A 22360-nucleotide genomic window follows, 5' to 3' on the forward strand; every position below is an offset into this window, starting at 1 on the left:
ATGAACTCTGAGATAAAAGTGGAACAGATGCAGATTATCTCCCGACCCTTCATAATTCCTACAATGACCCTGAAGTTCAAACACAACGATAACGTGCTGGCTCAGTGTGGGCCTCTATACTGAACCAATATAGGACACAGTACAGTTTAAATCAGATTACTTCATTACTACAACTTTGATGGCATAAGACGCTCACAGAAAGTGTATTTAAGTCTCGATAAACCTTCTCTGTAGCCTTGAAATTCTGTTTTGAGTTGAACTTTACGAGCAGAAGCTTACAGGCTGATAAAGTTTTTACGATGCATCATCGATACAGTACAGTGAGCGGTGCTTTTCATTTTGGAATCACTTTGCATATGCCCTTATAACTTAAGTGACACATGTGGGTGTTAAAGGCAGACAATTATGTCATAATTACACCCGTGTGTCCAGCCTCAGGGTAGAGATGTTGAGGGTGGCATTCTCACATCATTTTTTTTACTCTACTATCTCTTAATTATTTTCTGTTGGGAAGAAGGGAGGGATTGTTGGTGAGAAAATGACATAAATCGCTCGCGCTCCTCCCTAAGTTAACCATAAAAGAGACCCACCCAAACAAGATCGGAGACAGTGGTTGTGCTTTGCTCTGTAATTCACATCTGTAGAGTGTGTGTGTGTGTGTGTGTGTGTGTGTGTGTGTGTGTGTGTGTGTGTGTGTGTGTGTGTGTGGCATTAGGGTTCCTCGGGTATTTTTGGGGCGGACAAAGTTCTTTGGTTAGAATGAAAAACATTGGTTACATTTCCCCTGTGTTTTTGTGTAAGCCTAATCTTTGAAGTTACTTTTTAACATCTTTGAACAGTTGTCTCTATTTTGTGAGTGTATGTCTGAATGAGCAAAGGTGGAGGGAGTAGACACGTCAACGATACCGCCAACAATTTCTGTGATTATAAGGGCTGGGACGATATGAAAACTAATTGTTTTCTAAAAAAGAATGCACATCACATGTCAGTCAGTCAGTCTGAAATTTATTTCATTTGTAAAGAAGTACATATTTCTTTCAGCATTTTCTGGTTTGAGTCAGAAAACGGATATGATGTAGTCAGCATTACTGAACAGAAAATATTTAGATGAACCATGGTTAAAAAATAAAATAAAAATCGATTGTAGGGAAAAGAACCAATTTTAAAAATCGCCCTACGCACGATAGAAAGCATGATCGGTTTGCTACAGTAAAGGCAATGAGTCTGTTACTTTATTTGACAGAAAACTATATGCTGTTGCCTGTTATTTCTGACAATTTGATAAACAAAAATGTATATTATACTTGAGTAAATGAAACCCCAATCAACAAAACTGCTTAAAAAAATAATATTAATATTTAAATACCACTGTTGAAAATCACCGGGAGGTCCGGGACAGCCAGACTCTGGACAGTAAAACCGAGATAAGCGCTCCTATTCAAGTTTATGTTCTGCTTTTTCAACGGATGTTTGGTAAATTGCTATTAAACACAGTCAGAGGATTTGAAGTGCTATAGTTTCTCTTAATTCTGATCATTTTAGCGCTGGTGATTTTTCTTTCGGGGTGGGGGGGCGCTAAAAATTCCTCCTATGAAGGAAGAACCCTGGTTCTCATCTAAAGTACGGCTTTTTAATTATTAACACCCACCAAGAAACACTTTGTTCAGAAACCACAAACTTTGTTCTTCGTCTTATATACTGTACAGGCAGATCTGATCATAAACTGAAAGAACCAAACCTATTGCACACTAAAATTCAATTCATGAATTTTACATAATGGAGGACCTGAACTTTGTAAATAAAGTGAGTACAAGTGATCGAGGTGCAGATGATTTTATTTTGTTCTCTTCTGTACTATTAACACCCCGAAGAAAACCGAACATGAATGGGTTCATTCAAAGTCATTTCCAGTCAACTGTCTCAAAAATGTGAACAACCAACCTGCTGTTGTTTTTGGAGTTTTTTAGTGTGTGTGATGTGTTAATTCTTTTGCAGAATCTTAAAAAGCTGCCGATAACAACCAGCACATCCCTCAGTGGGAGTCTGACTCTACACCATTAATCAGAGGTCTCACAATTTATGATTGCTGCTTGCTTGATCTTTTTTCTCCCTTTTTCTCTTCACGCCTTCTCTCTCTCTCGCTCTCTCTCTCTCGCTCTCTCTCTCTCTCTCTCATTTCCTGGCAGCTCTTGGGAGGGGTCCTTTTGGAAATAGATCACACAGCTGCAGGTCAGACCAGTTCAGACACACTTCCCCTCACAGCTGGACTGACAGAAAGATGAAAGGGGGAAATGGAGGATGATGTAGACCTGTAGATGGTAGACCAACCTTTTATCCAACCCGTGGCTTCACATTGCTCAATTCCGTCTAAGAAAACAAACGGATAACCATGTTACCAAATTTAAGTTTCATTTCCATGCAATCCTCTATTATGCCTATCATGGCCCATAAGGTTCTCTAATCTCTGTTCTGTTTGTCCATTTAAATCCTCTTAAATGAGAGTGGAACAGATGGATCAGCCAAGCCTGTATCTCAGTTGACACGCTCCAGCTGATTGATTTTTCCCTTCTCCCCTCTCCACGGAAGGATAATGGACACAAACATGATTCGTAGATGCTATTTATAAACTCAGAGTTGGGGGAAAACACCAGAGCACCTGTGGGCCTTACACTGATTGAAACTCTTCCTGTGTTGCTCTAAACTGTGCAGCAGCTCTGCAAAGAGGCGTGTTGATGTTGGATGGTTAGACTGCAGTTTGTTTGTCCAGTGTGCAATGTTTAGTTATTGGGTGGGAAAATGAAAACTACAATGCCAGACTGACACTCCCGATGATAATATTTATACAAATATCCCCTTGACGTATGCTTGAATGCTTTTCTTGAAACAGAATCTATCAATATTGCTAATCTTTCAGTAAGTGATATCTCTGTAGTACAGCTGGGGCAATTCAAGCTCATTCTTAGGGTAGAAGTAAGTCTCTACCTAGACCTAAATTGAGCTGGACATTGCTGAAGACATTTTAGTTGAACTACCTTGACTAAAGGCCAGGATGTTGCCTTGGTGAGCTCATAGGGCAGCAGGCAATAAACCAATAAAGCATCCTATAAATAAAACCTGTTAAAACACCGACAAAGATCATAAACATAAAGGGTGAGCTAAAAACAAAATGTAATATTGAACTACAAAGATGGCAAAGAAAACAATAGGCTCCAGAGACTGTTTTCTTTATGGTATATCAACTTTGTCAGACAGCTAATATCGGTAAAGGACAGAAAGCATGCAACAGATGTTACTAATCATTATAAATCATTAATGACAAATATACAAACTAGGCCTGCACGACATTGGAAAAAAATTGACATTGCGATATTTTTTTTCATGCGATATATATTGCGATATGAAAAAAGACACATTTTTACAAGATGACATAAATAGCTCTATATTTGGAAATAATAAATAATTCTCGACTACTGGGGTGATTTTGTAGGAAAGTGCATCTATATAGAAAATAAAAAGGACTTTTTTGAGCGCTGTGACTACTCTTCTGAAGTGACTTTGGAGAGGGAAATTAGATGGTTAAATACACAGGTTGACTGACATGACACCATTGTATTCATATAATACTATCAATCCAGGCTAAAGTGAATGATAATAATAATGCATGCATGTTGTTCAGGTTGTTGTCGACTAGCGGGGCCTGCTTGTTTGTTTGATAAACTGATCAACACTGACTGTGATTGGTGGTTTGCTGTACATGCAGAGCCTGCATGTCACGCACTAGCAACAAACTGTGTATCCAAGAACACTTAAATCAGAGTAAATGACATCATATCAGACACCAACTGCTGCTGTAGATTAGTGTTACGTTTCCAGCGTCGCGGCTCCGAACCGTAACGTTAGTTGGGACGGACGCCTTGTTTCTTTAGGCTAACTATATTAGCTTTAGCCTGGCTGGTACCAGCTTTCTGCGGTGAAAAATGGCCGGGAGACGTCGTGATAACGTTTCATTAATCAGGTGATTTATTTGGTCTTTGCAGCGAACCTAACACACTGACCGCTGTAGCTTCACTACCCATGGAAAAGTATGTGCATCACTGTGTCAGCAGCAGCTGCCGCTTACCGTACTTTTCTACACACGGAGAGCCTCACTTCCCATAACGAACCCCGTCGGGGGTTACGTCACACCCACACGCTGCCCACATGGTCACCTGTCTTAAAGGGGAAGGCTCGCCGATAACGATCACGTAAAAGGAGAACGGTGAAAGTTTACTTTTCTATCAAGCAGCAAAAAAGTGTTAGCGTCAACATCGCCACGTCCTGTGGCCTTGACCAACTGCCACTTTGCTCGTTTGAAAGCCATGATGTCTCTCTCTCATGGGGAGGCCAAATTCTCTGGGCGGGCAAAGCAGAGAAAGGGGTGGTAACCTTGCTCCTTATGACCTCATAAGGAGAAGATTCCAGATCGGCCCATCTGAGCTTTCATTTTCTCAAAGGCAGAGCAGGATACCCAGGGCTCGGTTTACACCTATCACCATTTCTAGCCACTGGGAGACCATAGGCAGGCTGGGGGAACGCATATTAATGTTAAAAAACCTCTTAAAGTGAAATTTTCATGCCATGGGACCTTGTAAAATATACCGATGGGTGACAAACGACTGTAAAAAAACAACAACAATTAAACAACTTCAATGCTCCTTAGAAGAAGAGTTTTCTGGCTAGTGTTTTATCACATTCATGTAAAGATTCGGTCAGTCTAACATTGCCATAAACCACTCCTGCTCATTGCTTTATAGCACTGCATGTGAACAGTATCACAAAGTCTTCATGACTCATCTTTTGTTCCAGTTGGTTCACAAGTTAGTTTCCTGTAACACCCTCATTGGAATCAGCTCTATGTCAAATATGGAAAATACCTGTGTGGATAGCAGACCTCTTCTCTCTATGAATACCCAAGCTGGGACTCCAGATACACCCCTCCCATCACATAAACCCATTGTTAAGAATCCCCCAGAAGCTATTGTACATGTGCGTTAGGTGGGCATCTCGCTGTGTTGGCCCATGTACGGGGAGACGTCTCAGACAAAGACCTCCGATTGACATTTGAACAATGGAGCTGGCACACAGCAGCCTCCTGCCTGAGGGGAGGGAGGGCACAATGGCTCTTTTTCTGTAGCACCAGGGGAGGAAGAGCCCAACAGCATGGTAGCTTAGCTGCTCAGAGAAATTATAGTGGACCTGCTTATTTTATGCAATTGTTAGAATTTGATGTATGCACGTGTAAAACCGATGGTTGTTTTAAGTTTTTGATGTTCTATATTATGGGTTTGCTTTTATATATTTGATATATATTAGATGGGACACACACAGCCACATAATTTGTTAAATAAATGATTTGCTGTGATGCAAAGGGATGATACGTGATATAATTTGTGGTAAATAGGCTTAAACATGCAACATCTTCATGGTATGCAACATTGATGTTTAGATTCTGGCAGTTAGAAAGTAGCATTATATAACACTGAAGCCTTTCTTTATCCCACCATGCCCTGATCGTCCCACCCTGTCCAGGACACATTAGCATCCCATGTCATTGTTAGCCGTGCCAGTTTGTGTGTGGTCTGACATACAATATGAAAACTGGCACACGGATGAGCTAATACGAGCATGTGGTGAGTGCATACAGCTGTGGTAAAGCATTGTTGTTTCCAGATACTGCTGTATGAGTACAGTGCATGTAATCCCGCCTCATAGCGTTGTGTACTCTCCCTCTTTCACTCGTAAATGTACTTCATTTAAATTAAATCATAAGCATTCTATGATGGTATGAAGCCCTATAGAGCTGCAAAGATTAATCGATTAGTTGTCAACTCTTAAATGAATCGCCAACTCTTTTGATAATCGATTAGTTGGTTTGAGTAATTTTTTAAGACAAAAGTAAAAATTCTTTGATTCCAGCTTGTTAAATGTGAATATTTTCTAGTTTCTTCTCTCCTGTGTGACAGTAAACTGAATTTCTTTGAGTTGTGGACAAAACAAGACATTTGAGGACGTCATCCACATTTTTCACCATTTTCTGACATTTTATAGACCAAACAACTCTTTTCTCGATTAATCGAGAAAATAATCAACCGATTAATCGACTATGAAAATAATCGTTAGTTGCAGCCCTAAAGCCCTACCTGCTTTTACATTCCCCTTCCTGTTTTGTGTTCCCACTAAAATGCATTAACAAGACACTTTAAAAAGTTTAGAGAAGATACAATGGATTGAAAAGGCCAAGGCTCATTACCATTTAAAGAATCAAGGTTTAGGAAACCCTGATAAACAAGAAGAGTGGGCATCCATCAACAGCCTCACCCTTAATGTTTTGGTTGACGCTTAAGGCCCTCTGGAATGACAAATGTTGTGCTCATTGCAGCAACACTCTTGCAGTTCTACCAGCAACTCTGAAAGAAGAAATTATATCTCAATATCTGGCAAGCCTTAAGCAAATGTAAGTGCTTGATTGATTTTATCTGGCAAATGCTTCAAACCCACAATCACAAATGCTTTACGTGGGCCTATTAGGACCGTTTTGGAATAATATGCTTTTGGCCTTGTTTGCAAGGCAGCGGCAGACTAGGTTTGGCAGCTGTGAAGAAAGAGGCCATTCTTCTTTTGAGAGAAACTGGGATCAGGGTCCTCCTTTGGAGTGGAAGGAAGTCAGGCAGGCGGCCTGGGGAGCGGGAAAAAAAAAAAAAAAAAAAAAAAAAAAAAAAAAAAAAAAAAAAAAAAAAAAAAAAAAAAAAAAAAAAGAAAAAAAAAAAAAAAAAAAAAAAAAAAAAAAAAAAAAAAAGAGACTAAATGTTCTGGGCATCAATTACACCCAAATAATGAAAATGAAGTTTAATTATATAGCACTCATAAAAAAAGATTTCAAAGTGCTTTAAAAAGGACAAAATGAAAAAAAGAAACAAAAGAAAAATATACACGTACGTTGTATATGAATTCCACACATAAACCAACCTGCATACTGTTCACATGCAGACAGGTGCGGTTGTTGACCTCATTGTGTGTTTTATTACTAAGGATCGACCGATACTGTTTTTTTTCAAGGCCGATAGAGATTATTAGTAGTTAATGAAACCGATAACAGATATTTGGAACCGATATGCATTTACAGTGAAAATGGAAATCTTTAAGTCAAAATTAAGATTTTGGAATGTTACAAACTCCAACACAAATCTTTGTTTAAATGCTTTAAGCAATTATTTAATAAATTAGAAACTTTGAACAGAATACCCAGTAAAAGAGAGTCAGATAGTGTTGTGGGCGGGACATTAAGTCAGACTCAGTGGTGAGTGAAACCGAAGCAGAGGGACAGACTCAGAGCTGGAGGGGAGCCAAAGTAGACCACTTTTTATTTAATTGAATCAGTTATCAGGCAAATAATACGTCGATACAGATAATCTGCAAACGCGGGCTGATAATCGGTCTATCTGGCGGTTTTTCCACCAGATTTTAGAACCTGCTGCAGGGATTTTTTTCCCATCTAGCAACAAGAGAATCAGTGAGCCGAATGCCGATGTTGGGAGAGAAAGGTTTAGCGTTCTCCCAAAGGTGTTGGATGGGGTTGAGGTCAGGGCTTTGTGCGGGCCAGTCAAGTTCTTCCACACCAGACTTTGAAAAACCTTTCTTTATTGAGCTGGCTTTGTGCGCGGGGACATTTTCACGTTTAAACAGGAAAGAGACAAACGCAAACTGTTGACACAAAGTCAGAAGCACACTATTGTCTATAAAAGCATTGTATGCTGCAGCAGTAACACAGTGGACAGAAATGGGGAGAAACGGTGGTGTCCAACATAGTGACTTCCTTATTGACAGTGATAGAAGATGTGAAAAAAGCTTTTGTGAGATTGTTGTAACATGCAAATTTGTGCCCTCGGACAGATGGGAGACATGACTTCAGTGTTATATCTATGGCTCATTTTACTAATGTTCAGCTTGTTATAAAGTCCAGTCAAGTGTTGTGATCACAAAGGTAAAATAGTTTTGTTACTGAACTACATTTAGTCTTGATTACAAAATAAAATGTTATAATGTTTTGAAATGTTTTAATTTTTTGAATTTCCTGCATGCTAGATGTCCCTGAGTGACCCCAAGGGCAGGTCTGCGTCCAGCTACACTGCTGTAGTTTCTAGGAATTTAATTGGCATGTACAACCCAAAACAATGTAACATTGATTTGTATGGGGCTGCTTTTTATATGAATTGCATTTTTTAAATTATTGCAATTCTGTAATATAATAATAATAATAATTGCGTATTTTCATACTGGACCCAGACAGTACCCTAGACAGACAGTCTACAGTCTAGAGACTGAAACTAAAGGTTTAAAAGGAGAAGTTTAACGTTTTTAGAAATGCACTTATTTGCTCTTTAATTTTTGTTTTTTTATTAATCTTTATTGAACAAGGACCATACATGATAACATAAATGCCGAAATGAGGAGAGATTATTTATGCAAAATGTAGCTATTGGCTGTTTTCCATCTGCAGTCCCTGAGCTGCTACACACAGAACATTCACCAGACACTAAAACAATCATTTGCATTCAACACCATTACACACTCTCTATCACACTGATTATATACAGATAAATCTACGAGCACACATTAACATATAAATGCCAGCACATTCAGTACAGTGTACAATTACAACTATTAAACTATTACAACTCTTTGCCAGAAAGCAAATTAACATGTTTCCCAAATGTCACACTATTCTTTTAATGAGAAAGGCAATGCATCTCCAATTCTTTGTTACTACTTTTAAAAAGCCATTGTTTATTCTTTAAAAGGTGTATTCAATTCAACTATTAAGAGGTCCAGTTCCTAAGATTTCCTCCCAGCAAGTCGGAGCCTCATATTGTCTAAATTGTGTCCTTACCCTACGTCGATCAAAGAAAATCAATAACATCCATTTCAATACCAGGTCAACAATATTGTCAATTTCCAAAGTAGGATACTTTATCATACAGACATGTTGAACTTGGAAACCAAATGGCTATCTTTACCATACATACAATTAGTCCTAGGCTAGCACAATGAACAAAATGAATACTTTTCAAGTCAAAGATAACAAGAATCTTCTGAATAAAATAAATTAAAAAGCGCTTTTTTTCTAGAAAAAGTGCAAACTGTAGCCTATGTTTTACTTTCTTTTTTTATTGTTATATTAGAAATATGGGTTTCTTTCAACCAAATCGCCCAGAAATAACCTGGATGCATGGATGTGCTTCACAGGTCAAATTTAATGATTACATCCATTGAATTGTGGGTGTTTTATTCAATTTTACAAGCATTAGAATTTTTTTTTTTTTAAAACAGCATCCCGACTCAACTTTGACAAAAAACATTCCATCATACACTCCAAATCCACTGAACTATTCGTCAGAAAAAATTCATTGTTACTGCTTTTTGTAAACTCAAAAAAAAAAAGCTTTTTAAAAAGCATCACAAGCATTAAAAAAAAAAAAAGAAAAAGCGCACAAAAAAGTTCATTTTAAATTGTGACCCGGAGGACAGTAAGTTCATGGTTGACAGGAAGACAACACAAGGGTTAAGCATGTTCTTCTACTTCCTGCCCTGGGCCGGTGACTGCCCTGCCAGTACTTTGAGTCTTGGCTTGCATGGAGTTAGTGTCACTCTCATGCACACGTGCAGGTGCTCATTGGTGAGCCTGGAACGGTACTTGGTTTTAATAAACTTCCTAGTGGAGAAAACTGACTCACAGCTGTAAGTCGATCCAAACATGGTCAAGGTGTGTGTAGTGCTACTTCGGCTAGACGCTGGGAAAACGGTCTCAGACACGGTGTAAAGCCAGAAAGTAGCAGGTCAGTTGCTCCATGCTGTCATCTCTCTCACACCTCTCTTACACTGTTGTTCTGTCTGTGTTCAGTAGCACTGCAAAGGTTAATCGATTGATTGATTAAAACTATTAAATTAATCGCCAACCATTTTGATAATAGATAAATCAGTTTGAGTCTTTTATTTTATTTTATGAAATTTTTTTTTAAGTAAAAACTCGCACATCCAATAATTCTTCTGTGCAGGTGCGTTGGAAGATAACATCACCTTGGAAACAAAGGAACAAATCCCGCACCATGCTCTTGCTATAGCATCGCCTCTTATTTACAAAAACATACGTTTCAGTCCCTCCGGACCTTCATCAAGAGTATGAACACATTTTCTTTTATCTGGGACAACCTCTAGCTCACCTAGTAGAGTGTAAGCCCCCATGTAGGCGAAGTCTGTGGCAGCGGCCCGGGTTTGAATCCGACCGCGGCCCTTTACGGCATGTCGTCTCCCCTCTCTCCCCTTTCCTGTCTTCAAGCTTCCCTAGCAATTAAATGCCATAAATAATAAAAAATCTGATTCCAGCTTCTTAAATTTGAATATTTTCTATTTCCTTTACTGCTTTATGACAGTACACTGAGTAGCTTTGAGTTTTGGACAAAACAAAAAAATTTAGGACTTCTTCTTGGGCTTTGGGAAACACTGATCAACATTGTTCACAAATTTCTGACATTTTATAGACCAAACAACTAATCGATTAATCAAAAAAATCATCAAAAGCGTAATGGACAACGTACTGTCTGCAAACTGCGGTCTGCCATTTGGTGATTCCCGTTTTAAAGTATGAAGTCCAACATATTCCAGGACATTGAATTGCACCTGGGCAGTGTTAGGTGTTTATCATCCCACATGTGCGTGCTTAGAGTATAAATAAAGAAGGCGACTGTGTTGTTTCAGAACTTTGTGTTTTACCCACTTCAACACAAAAAGACCCAACAGTTACACACCTTAAAAATGGTATCAATAGATGGAGTCAGTGTGGTAATAAATGATCAAATGCAAATAGAAGGATCTCTGCTATTTGATTATATATCTAAATGGCCCTCTGATGTGTCCTCAGGTTTGAGAAGGGCAGGATCTACACCTACATCGGAGAGGTGGTAGTGTCCGTCAATCCTTACCGTGCCATGAACATCTACGGCCGCGACATCGTAGAGCAGTACAAGGGCCGCGAGCTGTACGAGAGGCCGCCCCACCTGTTCGCCATCGCTGATGCTGCTTACAAAGCCATGAAGAGGAGGAACAAAGACACTTGTATTGTTATCTCAGGTAACACGGGACGCCCGCCCCCCTGCATGGGCCACACAAAGAGCACAAAGATGTTTTACTCTCTTTTGTATTCTGCAATTGACATGTCACTTTTGGATCCTATTTCTTCTGAGCATTTTCATGAGCATTCTGTCCTATGTCCTTATAATGTACAAAAAAAGTCCTGCTAAATAATCCTCTATTTCCTCTTATACTTAGGTGTTTTTCTTTCCGGAAATATATTCTGGAGGAAATGCGTTGAAAAATATTGACCACTGTTGGGTTAATACAAACAATCCACCTTATTTATTCTAAAACAAACATTGTAATGTGGTCACAAGCTGTGTGTCAGGGTGGAGACACCATGGAGAGGATGAAGCACCACTCAGTGGTCAGAGTGGGAACTGAGCCCCCTCTAAACCATGATATCACGTCATGAATCCCCATACCAAGACAGAAATATAGTTTGTTTGTGCAAAATGATAGCCACCAAAATGTAATTTTTTAAAGACTCTTTGTTCTGTGTTTTTTTGTTTTTTGTCTGCAGGGGAAAGTGGAGCAGGAAAGACAGAAGCCAGCAAGTACATAATGCAATACATAGCTGCTATCACCAATCCCAATCAGAGGGCTGAAGTTGAAAGGTGAGCTGCTGTTATCGACACTGTTGAACCTGAACACACTGCAGAAGCTGTGCACAGGCTTGGTTTGATGACTAAACAGCAACTATTCTCTGGAAATGTTATCAAAAAACCCAGTCATACTTTGCATAGCGATGTGTTTTGCTTATCCCAGTGAGACCAGATACATGAGATATTGTAATGTGAGGTGAAAACTGTCAAAACGACGCCCATAGAGTTTATAACAAAGATACTCTTTCTACCTACAAGAAAAGTTGTTAAAAAGGTGCCCATTCTTGATTCTCTATTGTCTAGGTGACCTTTATTGTCTTATCCCAGCTGTAGTTCGAAGTAAGCCATTGTCATTCCAGGAATGAATACCGCTAGTAGTCAAAGTCTCTGAGATCATAGTGAGATATAGTTACAGCTCAACAAGGCTTTGGACAACATCACTGATAACAGCCCACACCCACTATAGCAGAGGAGAATATTATTGCACCAAATTACAGAAGGCTTATATTTTGGTGTGTTGAAATCGACTAGATATATATTATAAAGAAAGCTAGAGATAAGCGTTGTAAAGAAAATGTAGGTCAGCGAATAAAGATAAGATGTGTGCAAGTAAAAGGGTTTAAGATCAACCCAAATACAATGTGCTGCCGATACATTTGAACATATAGAAAGTATGAGTACAACTGTACACAACTAAATAAACATTAAACACCAGAGAGGACATGATAGTATAGAATATAATCTCACAAAATGGTGGTCACCTTGATCTAATTTGGGTCAAAGGACAGTCAGTCTCTTATACAGCGTATTATATAATCGTATATTTCTATATTTCACAGAATTCAAACAAGTGTCAGATTTCACTGTAAAATTCCCTTTTAAATGTACTTTTTCTTTCTGCTGCCAGCTAACTTTTGGTACCACAATATTATAACTTTACACACCAAAAAGCTGTAATGTAAGATCAAGAGATGTGTGAGATGATAATGTTGTTTGAATGATATCATTAGCCTTCAAGTTTTGAAACTTGGTGTAATAAAGGTCACACTTTGTAGGAGCTCAGTCTGTTAGCGTAAGCTACTGACATAATGACCCAGGAATGACCTGGCTGCCGCTGCTGCATTGTGTTCAGTACAGAATCTGCACGATGTTCTTCAGCTGCAGAATAATGATCTTGTTATCGCTTCCACTGGCATAAATATGAAAGGGTCCATTTTTCCAGTTTCCTTCGGCAGTGTTGTGCCTGAACTTGTTCATATTTTGGGAGAACGTGAACTGAACGTATTAGCCTATTACTGCCTGATGAACGTTACTGTGAACCCGTTCATTCTGGTGTCTGTGAACGGCACGCTCTCTCAGTTTAACTTCGTTCAATAGGGTGCCAGATTTCTATAGAGCCTTCCAGGCAAAAACCCGGCTTAATATGTAGCGGAAAAAACACCCAATCTGGCAACACCAGCCACCAGTGTATCACCGCCGCATGCGTCATCAAAACAAAAAGCAGCATGGAGGCGACGAAGCAGCAAGGAGGCTTCGTATGATCATTTAAACGGGAAAAAAAGGTCTGTGAGGATGGGAAAAATCTTACATTTCTGTGCTAACTTTGCACGCCGGCTTTCAAAAAGAAATTCCGCACTTCAGTCACATCCACAGCAAACCTGAAACGGCACATTTAAATGATTGGATATGAAGATTAAATCTGACGCATAGTTTCAGTGTTAAAACTGATAAAATAATTGCTGCCTGTGGTTCTATATGGGCTGTGGCAATCATTTTTGAAAAATAATAGCTCGCGGCAACATATGGGAAAAAAGAACTATGAACTAGTTCATTTTTGGAACTGTGAACGTAGTTAAACATTTTTAACTACAAACTGAACTAGTTGATTTTAAAATTTGTGAACTGAACTTTGAACTAGTTCATGTAGAAAGTGAACTTTCCCAACACTGTCCTTCGGTACATCAAGCTCTCAAGCTATAGTATGACAAACAACCTTCTAGCGCCACAGTGCTCAAAAATCCCTTTGCGCTTCCGGGTCAGACACTTGACGACAGCAGTGACTCTCCTACCTTTATACCTGAGCCCTAGATAACAGCACAGCGACACCCAATGCACAAATACAGTAAATAACACTTCACATCTAGTATTAGGGCTGGGACGATATGCTTTTGTCCCGATTCGATTCTTTCACGATACATGGGTGCTGATTCGATTTGTATTGCGATTTTCATTCATTGCGATTATTATATTCGATAGGATTTGCTATTGAGATTTTTTTTTTGTCTTTTAATAAAAACGAAAGTTGAATAATATACTTCTAGAGACAAAATATAATGAGACATTTCTGAAAACTATTTCTTTTCTAAGAGGAATGCACATCACACGTTAGTCAGTCTGACATTTATTTTATTTGTAAAGAAGTACATAACGTGTATTTTCTGCTTTAAGTCAGAAAACGGATATGATGTAGTCACTGTCGGCGATTCAAATGTTTAGTTGAATCAGTGGTTAAAAAAAAGTTAATAAAAAAATATTGATTCTAGGGAAAATAATTCATTTTAAACATCATAATACATACGTGAATCGATTAATCCCCACCCCCAATGCCTGTCAGGTTTTTATTTTTTTTAAGATCATTTTTTCGGGCATTTTAGGCCTTTATTTCCATAGGACAGATGAAGACGTGCAGGTTGGAGTCGAACCCGCGGCCTCTACGTCGAGGAGTAAACCTCTATATGTGAGTCTTACATGATGAATTGACGCTGCAGTGAGAATATAACAGGGTGGACGTTGTGTACAATGACGCAGACCACAATCCTTCCAGCTCGGAAACCTCCAGTCCTGACTGCTCCCAGCAGATTAGTGTCGGTTATCTATGGGAGTTCTGTATCAGCTAAGATTGCCCCTCTTCCTGTTCTGTTATTAATGGGTGTCAGGGGAAACTGTTGGCACTGCTTATTAATGGAAACACATATGGAAAAACTCAAACAATTTAAATACATTTTAAAAAATGGCACATTAAAAAACAATAATATACAATATATACATAAAAAAAATAACAGCAGTGACAAAGCTGATGAAAATGGTACTAGACGATATATAGACATAGTCAAAGAAAACAGATTTTGAAATGAATCAAATCAAATAAGTAAATATGGACAGTCACAAAGTCACATACTAAACATACTAAGTGTTAAACTTACTGAGTGCTACGTACTCAACATACTGAGTACTGCTGGAACAAAGTACGCAGGGTTAGACTAGAGGCTTTATGATGTTGACACAGAGTGTCGGGGGTTGCACCACCCATGGGGAGAATATCTAGCCGCAGGGACCTGATGTTTTCTAAAATAGGTCGCCAGATTTTACAAAATGTAATAGTGGAGCCACGAAGGAAGTGTTTTATTTTCTCTAATTTCATAAAATAAAGGGCATCCTTTATCCAGTGGGTGTGGGAGGGAGGATGGGGACTCTACCACTGCAAACAGATCACACGCCTTGCTAATAGCATAAGAAAAGCAACAAATTCATCCTGATAGGATGGCAGTGGGTGGTCAGTTGGCATGACACCAAACAAGCCGATCAAGTGTGATGGGTGGATATTAACGCTTAGTCAACCTCTTTACCTGTATTATCGTCCTGCCTTCCCACAGGGTGAAAAACATGCTGCTCAAATCCAACTGTGTCTTGGAGGCCTTCGGGAACGCCAAGACCAACCGCAACGACAACTCCAGCCGCTTCGGCAAGTACATGGACATCAACTTTGATTTCAAGGGAGATCCCATTGGAGGCCACATCAGCAACTACCTGCTGGAAAAGGTAAAGGCCAACTAGCAAAGGGTAGTCATACCTATTACATGGTGATAGTAAAATCAATGTTTTTCTACAATAAAGACCGTATTGTAAGTGCTGATACTGTTTTTATTTGTTTAACTTTTATATTATAGTTTGTATCTTAAAGCTGCTGTAGGTAAGATTGTGAAGATCCAGGACTTTGCCAACAAATTTGAACATCAACAACTTCTCAGTCCCTCCCCCCTTTCTGCTGCATCCCAAACCGTCTCCTAAGCCCCTCCCACACAAGGGAGATTGACAGAACTTCCGGCCAGCATGTCAGACAACATGTAAGGCCGGTTGCACACTGCACGCGTCTCGCGAGCGTGGCGTTTCTGTTGCGTCTCAGCTGCGTGGATTTTTCTGTGTCCTACACACCAGAAGCGTGTCTGACGCGGCGCTGCTCCTGCTGCTAGGTACAGGGAGGGCTGATCTCGGGACATAGTGCCGACAGATTCAAACTCTGATAAATGGGTAAGTGGGCTGTCTGAACAACTTTGTGTAGCTGTAGAGCCTATATAGCCTATCTGATGTTGGACCGTCACTCACAACACACACTACGTTGTTATCGTAGTGTTACAGAACACTTTAGCGTCTCACGCCGGCAGTGTGTAAGCTCTAACCTGTTAACATGGGAGCCGAAATATAAACGGACACGCCACGCAGCTGACACGCTCGCGCGACGCTTCCAGTGTGTAACCGGCCTAACTAAACACTAACAAAGAAAAAAAGGTTTAGTATTGTGTATTATACTACAAATATATAGTTTTAGCTAAGCATTTGCTCAAAATGTGCTGATAATTCCCAGACAGTACTGTTCTTCCTCTTTGCCCCTCCGCTGCATAGATGAGTGGTTCCTAACCTGGAGCTCGAGACGCCCCATTTGGTTGCAGTACACTGTACATCTGAGGGGTTGCGTGATGATAAACAATATACTGCCGAACATTTAAAACCTAATTCTGCTACACAGGTTATGTTCATTTTTTTTAAATTTTCTCCAATCTTGTGAAATACTGGAGAGTTTTCCCCATTTCACTCCTGCGAAAACTATTAAAATGAAACCAACTGAATCTTTGATTGAGCTTCTCACAACTCAACCTGTGAGGGGCTGTGAGTAGACATAGCTTCACTTTAAAGGGTCACAAGCTAAAAAACAGTGGGAACCACTGGCCAAGGTAGTAATCGGGCTTTTGCATACAGACAGCAGAATGCTGCAGCAACAAAACCTCCCTCACTTTTTGTTGTTGCTTTAAGACCGCTGTTATGTCACACATTCCTTTCTCTCCCCAACAGTCCAGGGTCATTTTCCAACAGGAAGGAGAGAGGAGCTTTCATTCATACTACCAGGTAGGTGTGTGTGTGTGTGTGTGTGTGTGTGTGTGTGTGTGTGTGTGTGTGTGTGTGTGTGTGTGTGTGTGTGTGTGTGCGTGCGCACCTGTGTCTGTGTATGCATGCACACACATACTATGCTCTCTTCACATGCAAACACACAGGTGTGCATGCAATCATTTATTGTGTTTGTCAAGCATGTGAAAGGCTGTAAATATGAATTCAGTCAGGATGTCATCAAGAGGCCTTTTGTTCCTACATGTAGGAGTTTAGTGAGTTGAACATGATGCCACAGTTTGTATTGGATGGTTAGTGTGAGAGCAATGTGCACATCATGTATGAGGTAACGTCAGTAAAATACAGTTGGTAGTAGTTTGCACTGTATAAAAGCCAGTTAATGATTCAAAAACACAACAAAGGGTACTGTATGACGTGCTGTAAGTAAAGTGTGTATGTTTTTGGTCCTTCACCAGCTGCTCAGAGGAGCTCCAGATTCCCTGTTACGCTCTCTTCACATGCAGAAGGATCCGACGGCTTACAACTACATCAAAGTTGGAGGCCAAATTAAGGTGGTTCTTACAATTCAACTCACAGACAAACAAATAGAACTGAGTGTCTGGAAATCCCGAAAACAGAAGTCTGAGAGAGCGTTTGCAGAGCATACAGAGAATACAGTCAAGCATACGACTTACAGATTTGTTTCCTCACCACAGTTTATACATTTTTGAAACAAACCACACCAATCCTTGGAGTACGAGTGCAATGTATTGCATGTAGAGAAAGTATTTCAGTAACCATCATCTCTATGTCTCTGCACAGAGGAGTGTTTTTTATTTAGACCTCAGCTGTGTGCCGTCGTCTTTGCATGAGCTTAATGAGTAGGAACAAAACCTTGACAACAACGAAAAGCCTGATGTCATGGAACACAGTACAACCAAACAGCTGAGGTGGCGGTTTGTACACTGTGTGCCTCAGCAGCTCCTATGTTTATAACAAAACATCACAGTTAAAATCCAGTTTGTAATATAATCAACTGTGGGAATTTGATATCCTGGCTAGATTAATTGGAAGAGAAAAGAAAAGACTGTGACTCCGGGAGAAAACACAAAGTTTATCCACTTTTATAATTGCTACAGCAGAAAAAAATCAACAAATTGTTTTGTCTTTAATTTTTAAAGACAAAATGTTGAAAAAAATGACAATCTTTGCAAGCTAGCTAAATATTGTCATGATTAATCCATTCAATTTTGACGTAGTTTACTTTCATTTTTTTTTGTCATCCTTCTCCAACATTTTTCCTTTTTCTCTCTAGTCTTCCATCAACGATGGCGCTGATTTCAAAGCTGTAGCTGATGCCATGAAAGTGATCGGTTTCACAGGGGATGAGATTCAGACTGTTTACAAGATCCTGGCCACCATCCTACATCTGGTAATACCCGATAATATCCAAATCCCTGCTAATTCTTTACGCCAGCTGTGTCCCAGACACAGTGTGTCAATTTTAGACAAATGAGTGCCATATTGGCCAAGTGGACCGCTATCCACGCCAAGATACTGAGTGTAAACTGTTCATTTCTTGTTTCTTTTTACCACTGGATACTGTGTCCGATGCAAAAGCCGCTTACAATTAATCTTGCAAAAAATGTTTAACCTTTTTTTTTTTTTTTTTTTAACACGTCTATAATTATTGTGTCATTTGTTACTTGTTAAATTGAATGTTTGCCTTGTCGAGAGAAAAAAAAATCACATTTTGCAGTTGACCTGCTTTTCACTGTATAAAAGACTCTATAGGTTACATTAGCAAATTACTTAAATTAATTATTTGGAATTGTATCAATTGAAGACTGTAATTGGTAATGTAATCCTTTTCCAATCCCTTTTGTGTTTATTCTCTTTCTTGCCAAAAGTTAGATCAGAAGATCGATACCACCCTTGTGTCTGTACTCGAATGTTAATAATTAGAATGTGATTAGCTTAGCTTAGCATAAAGACTGAAAACAGAGGAAACTGCTAGCTTGGCTACGTCCAAAGTAAAAAAAATAAAATTCTACCTTATTACCTTGTTATATCTTGTCTGTTTAATCCGTACACAAACAAAAATGTAAAAGCGACAAATTGTGGTTTTATGGGGAGTTACCTGCTGGAAGTAGCCAGAGCCAGACCAGCCTCATGATTAGTGCATGGACATGAAAGTGATATCAATCTTTTCACTTAAACTCTTGGCAAGAAAGCAAATAATTGCATTTTCTACTAACTATTCCTTTAAACAAAGTGTTAAGCATTTAGGAATAATCCTCTCTGGTTTCTCTTCTAGGGCAACCTGACATTCGGGGTGGATGGTGATGTGACCTTGATAGAGAACACAAAGCTGGTGTCTGTGATCAGGGAGCTGCTGTCCACCAAAGAAGAAAACGTGGAGAAGGCCCTGCTCTACCGCACCGTGGCCACGGGTCGAGACGTCATCGAGAAGCAGCATACGGCACAAGAGGCCAGCTACGGACGGGACGCTCTAGCCAAGGTTATTGTTTGATTAGTGTTAATCCACCACGTTCAACTTCCGGGATTGCTCCGGTGCCACCAGAAATTCCGCCGGATGCAGCTCTTGTTAGCCGATGTCCGTTTCCGTCCGCTTTCTTTGTGTTGGCACAACAGATCTCTGCAGGGTAAATCCAGACAGCTAGCTAGACTATCTGTCCAATCTGAGTTTTCTGTTGCACGACTAAAACAACTTTTGAACGTACACATGGTCCACCAAAACAAGTTCCTTCCAGAGGCTATTTTACAGCAGCACTGTGGCTCCGTGCAGAGCTTAGCGCCGCCCATGACAATTGTGATTGGTTTAAAGAAATGCCAATAAACCAGAGCACCTTTGGTTACACTTTACTTGAAGGTATCTACATAAGAGTGACATGACACTGTCAGACAGTGTCATTTGGTTTTTGTCATGACAAGTTAGGGTTAGGTTTGGGTTAAAACGCAACGCCCGAGATGGGCGCTGTGAGGGGCACGGGCACAAGGGGACCACTGGTGTGTCATGACAGTGTCTTGTGTTCATGACAGTGTCATGTCACTCTTATGTAGATACCTTCAAGTGAAGTTACTGGAAGGAGGGTGGAACATAACTTTTACCGCACGTTTTTTCTCCCATTCCAGAATGTTGTGTGGACTAACCAGACCCTCTTCCGCAGCGCTGTGTGGAGGAAGGTCTGGCAATGCGAGACTATTGTTTGATAGTAAGATATAAACTGACATGTTGTTGGTCATCTGTCAGGCAAAGCACTTTCTCTGTAGTGGGCTGCACAAAAAAAAAAGAAAGAAACAACACTGACCAGCTGATGCCCGAAGGGTTGTGACATTTAGCTTATTGCTTGGCGATAATTTCATTGCGATTCACACAAGCATGAGTCACAATGTTATGACTCCAGGCAGAGGCTGGAGACCGTGGAGGCAGCGATGTATGTAGGCAGTTTCTAAACCAGCTCTGTGGGCTGTAAGCAGAAGTCTGATATTGTGTCATTTCAATCTCTCTGTGCCAGACTGCTCTGTGCCCTTAAGCAAGGCACTTGCTCATAGGGCTGCACGATATGAGGAAAATCTCTAATTGCGATTATTTTGACTGCAATATGATTCACAATATTGAAGGGAATGATAATGTTAGTATCATTATTGTCATTTTCATTGACCAATATTAAATCTTAAAAAATTTAATGATTATGGTCTGATTTTTTTGCGAGGATCTGTACCAAACAAATATGTTTTCTGTAGTCTGTAGGATAGGATTTGTAGGCCGGGACGTCTCTGCAGCACCACAATACTTTATTCAGAATGGTTTGACACACCTTTAACAAATATTGCGCCCCTCTGCGATTTGGATATTGCACTAGTCCATATTGCGATTTCGATAAAATTGCGATCAATTGTGCAGCCCTACTTGCTCACCAGCTGGCAGCCAATTAGTCTGCTATACACTTTAAAAATGTTGTTGTCCTTAGGCCATGTACGAGCGCCTGTTCTGCTGGATTGTGGGACGAATCAATGACATCATTGAGGTGAAAAACTACGATGCCAGAGTCCACGGAAAGAACACAGTCATCGGTGTGCTGGACATCTATGGTTTTGAGATTTTCCAGAACAACAGGTTTGGATGAGACTATTGGAGAATATTGCACCAATATATATAAAAAAACACATCTGCATCTTTATGGAAAACATTTTACATTTGATTGTATTGGTTGCAACACACAGCAATGATTACATCTCTCTTAGGGCTGAACGATTTGGGGGAAAAAATCGAATTGCGATTTTTCTGTCAGATATTGCGATTACAATTCGATTTGCGATTATATTAAAAAAAAAAAAAAAAAAAAAAAGTTTAGCTAAAGTTCAATATTCACTGTGTATCAGATAAAACATGCCATGGAGCATTAGAACATGAGATATTATTTTGTAAGGGTTAGAACATTTGCCAGCAATACGTGTTTTTCTTTTAATAAGCATGGAACATTGATGGAACATTTATCACAAAAGCTAAAGTTATGATAATAAAAAACAATTCCAATAAAATATACCAGTACTTTTCTGTAAACTGAAATTTCTGATACGCCTCAGTTCACCAGCAGTATCTGTATATTGCACCTTCTATGATCATGTTAAATAAAGTAATACAAAATAAATGAAAAATCCACTGAAAATAGGACATTTCTGTTAACAATCTGTGATATGTAACATTATTCCAGCATTTATCTTATGGGGAAAAAAACGTAAAGAAAATAATAACAAGAGGAATAAAAAATGATAAACCAAATGTTACACCAAACATTCAACTAAATATTGCTATCTGGTATCCACGATTAGTTAATCGCATTCTTTCAAATTTTGATTTGAAAACGATGAATTGTTCAGCCCTAATCTCTCTGTATAGAATATGTTATGTACAGTATCTAGTTGCATCTCTAACATTCAATCTCCTCTGTTTCCATAGCTTTGAACAGTTCTGCATCAACTACTGTAATGAAAAGCTGCAGCAGCTTTTTATCCAGCTGGTGCTGAAGCAGGAACAGGAAGAGTATCAGCGAGAAGGCATCCCCTGGAAACATGTAAGGAGGACTAACCCTAACTTTTGGTTTTCAAAATTTATAATAAAAACTTTGTTTTCAATGTTTTGGTCATCTTTTTACATTGTTTTTGTAACCTTTTTTGACGTTTTTAAAAAAACTTTTCCTGATGTTTTTTAAAAAAACCTTTCTGACGTTTATTAAGCTTTTTTCAATGTTCTTTTACCAATTATTTTCCAAATGCTATAAAATTGAATAAAGCATCCAAATTCAATGAAAGCAGTGAACTGATAATTTATTTTACTTGTAAAGAGCATTGCAGGGAACCATCCACGTTCTTTTTTTCTTTTCTTTTTTGACAATTTGGTTGAA

At 39.3% G+C, this 22360-nt stretch overlaps 1 protein-coding gene across 1 annotated transcript in view; it reads left to right on the forward strand.

Moving 5' to 3' along the window:
• The window catches only part of myo1d (myosin 1D), a 117652-nt gene that overhangs the window by 17309 nt on the left and 77983 nt on the right, over nucleotides 1-22360 (forward strand). Inside the window, exons 2-10 of the mRNA XM_039788246.1 lie at nucleotides 10955-11163; nucleotides 11690-11783; nucleotides 15425-15590; nucleotides 16899-16952; nucleotides 17408-17503; nucleotides 18247-18363; nucleotides 19249-19452; nucleotides 20927-21072; nucleotides 21916-22030. Of these exons, the coding sequence (XP_039644180.1) occupies nucleotides 10955-11163; nucleotides 11690-11783; nucleotides 15425-15590; nucleotides 16899-16952; nucleotides 17408-17503; nucleotides 18247-18363; nucleotides 19249-19452; nucleotides 20927-21072; nucleotides 21916-22030 (1201 nt within the window). The remainder of the gene's footprint in view (nucleotides 1-10954; nucleotides 11164-11689; nucleotides 11784-15424; nucleotides 15591-16898; nucleotides 16953-17407; nucleotides 17504-18246; nucleotides 18364-19248; nucleotides 19453-20926; nucleotides 21073-21915; nucleotides 22031-22360) is intronic.

Source organism: Perca fluviatilis, chromosome 21, assembly GCF_010015445.1.
Source record: "Perca fluviatilis chromosome 21, GENO_Pfluv_1.0, whole genome shotgun sequence".
Classification (NCBI taxonomy): domain Eukaryota; kingdom Metazoa; phylum Chordata; class Actinopteri; order Perciformes; family Percidae; genus Perca; species Perca fluviatilis.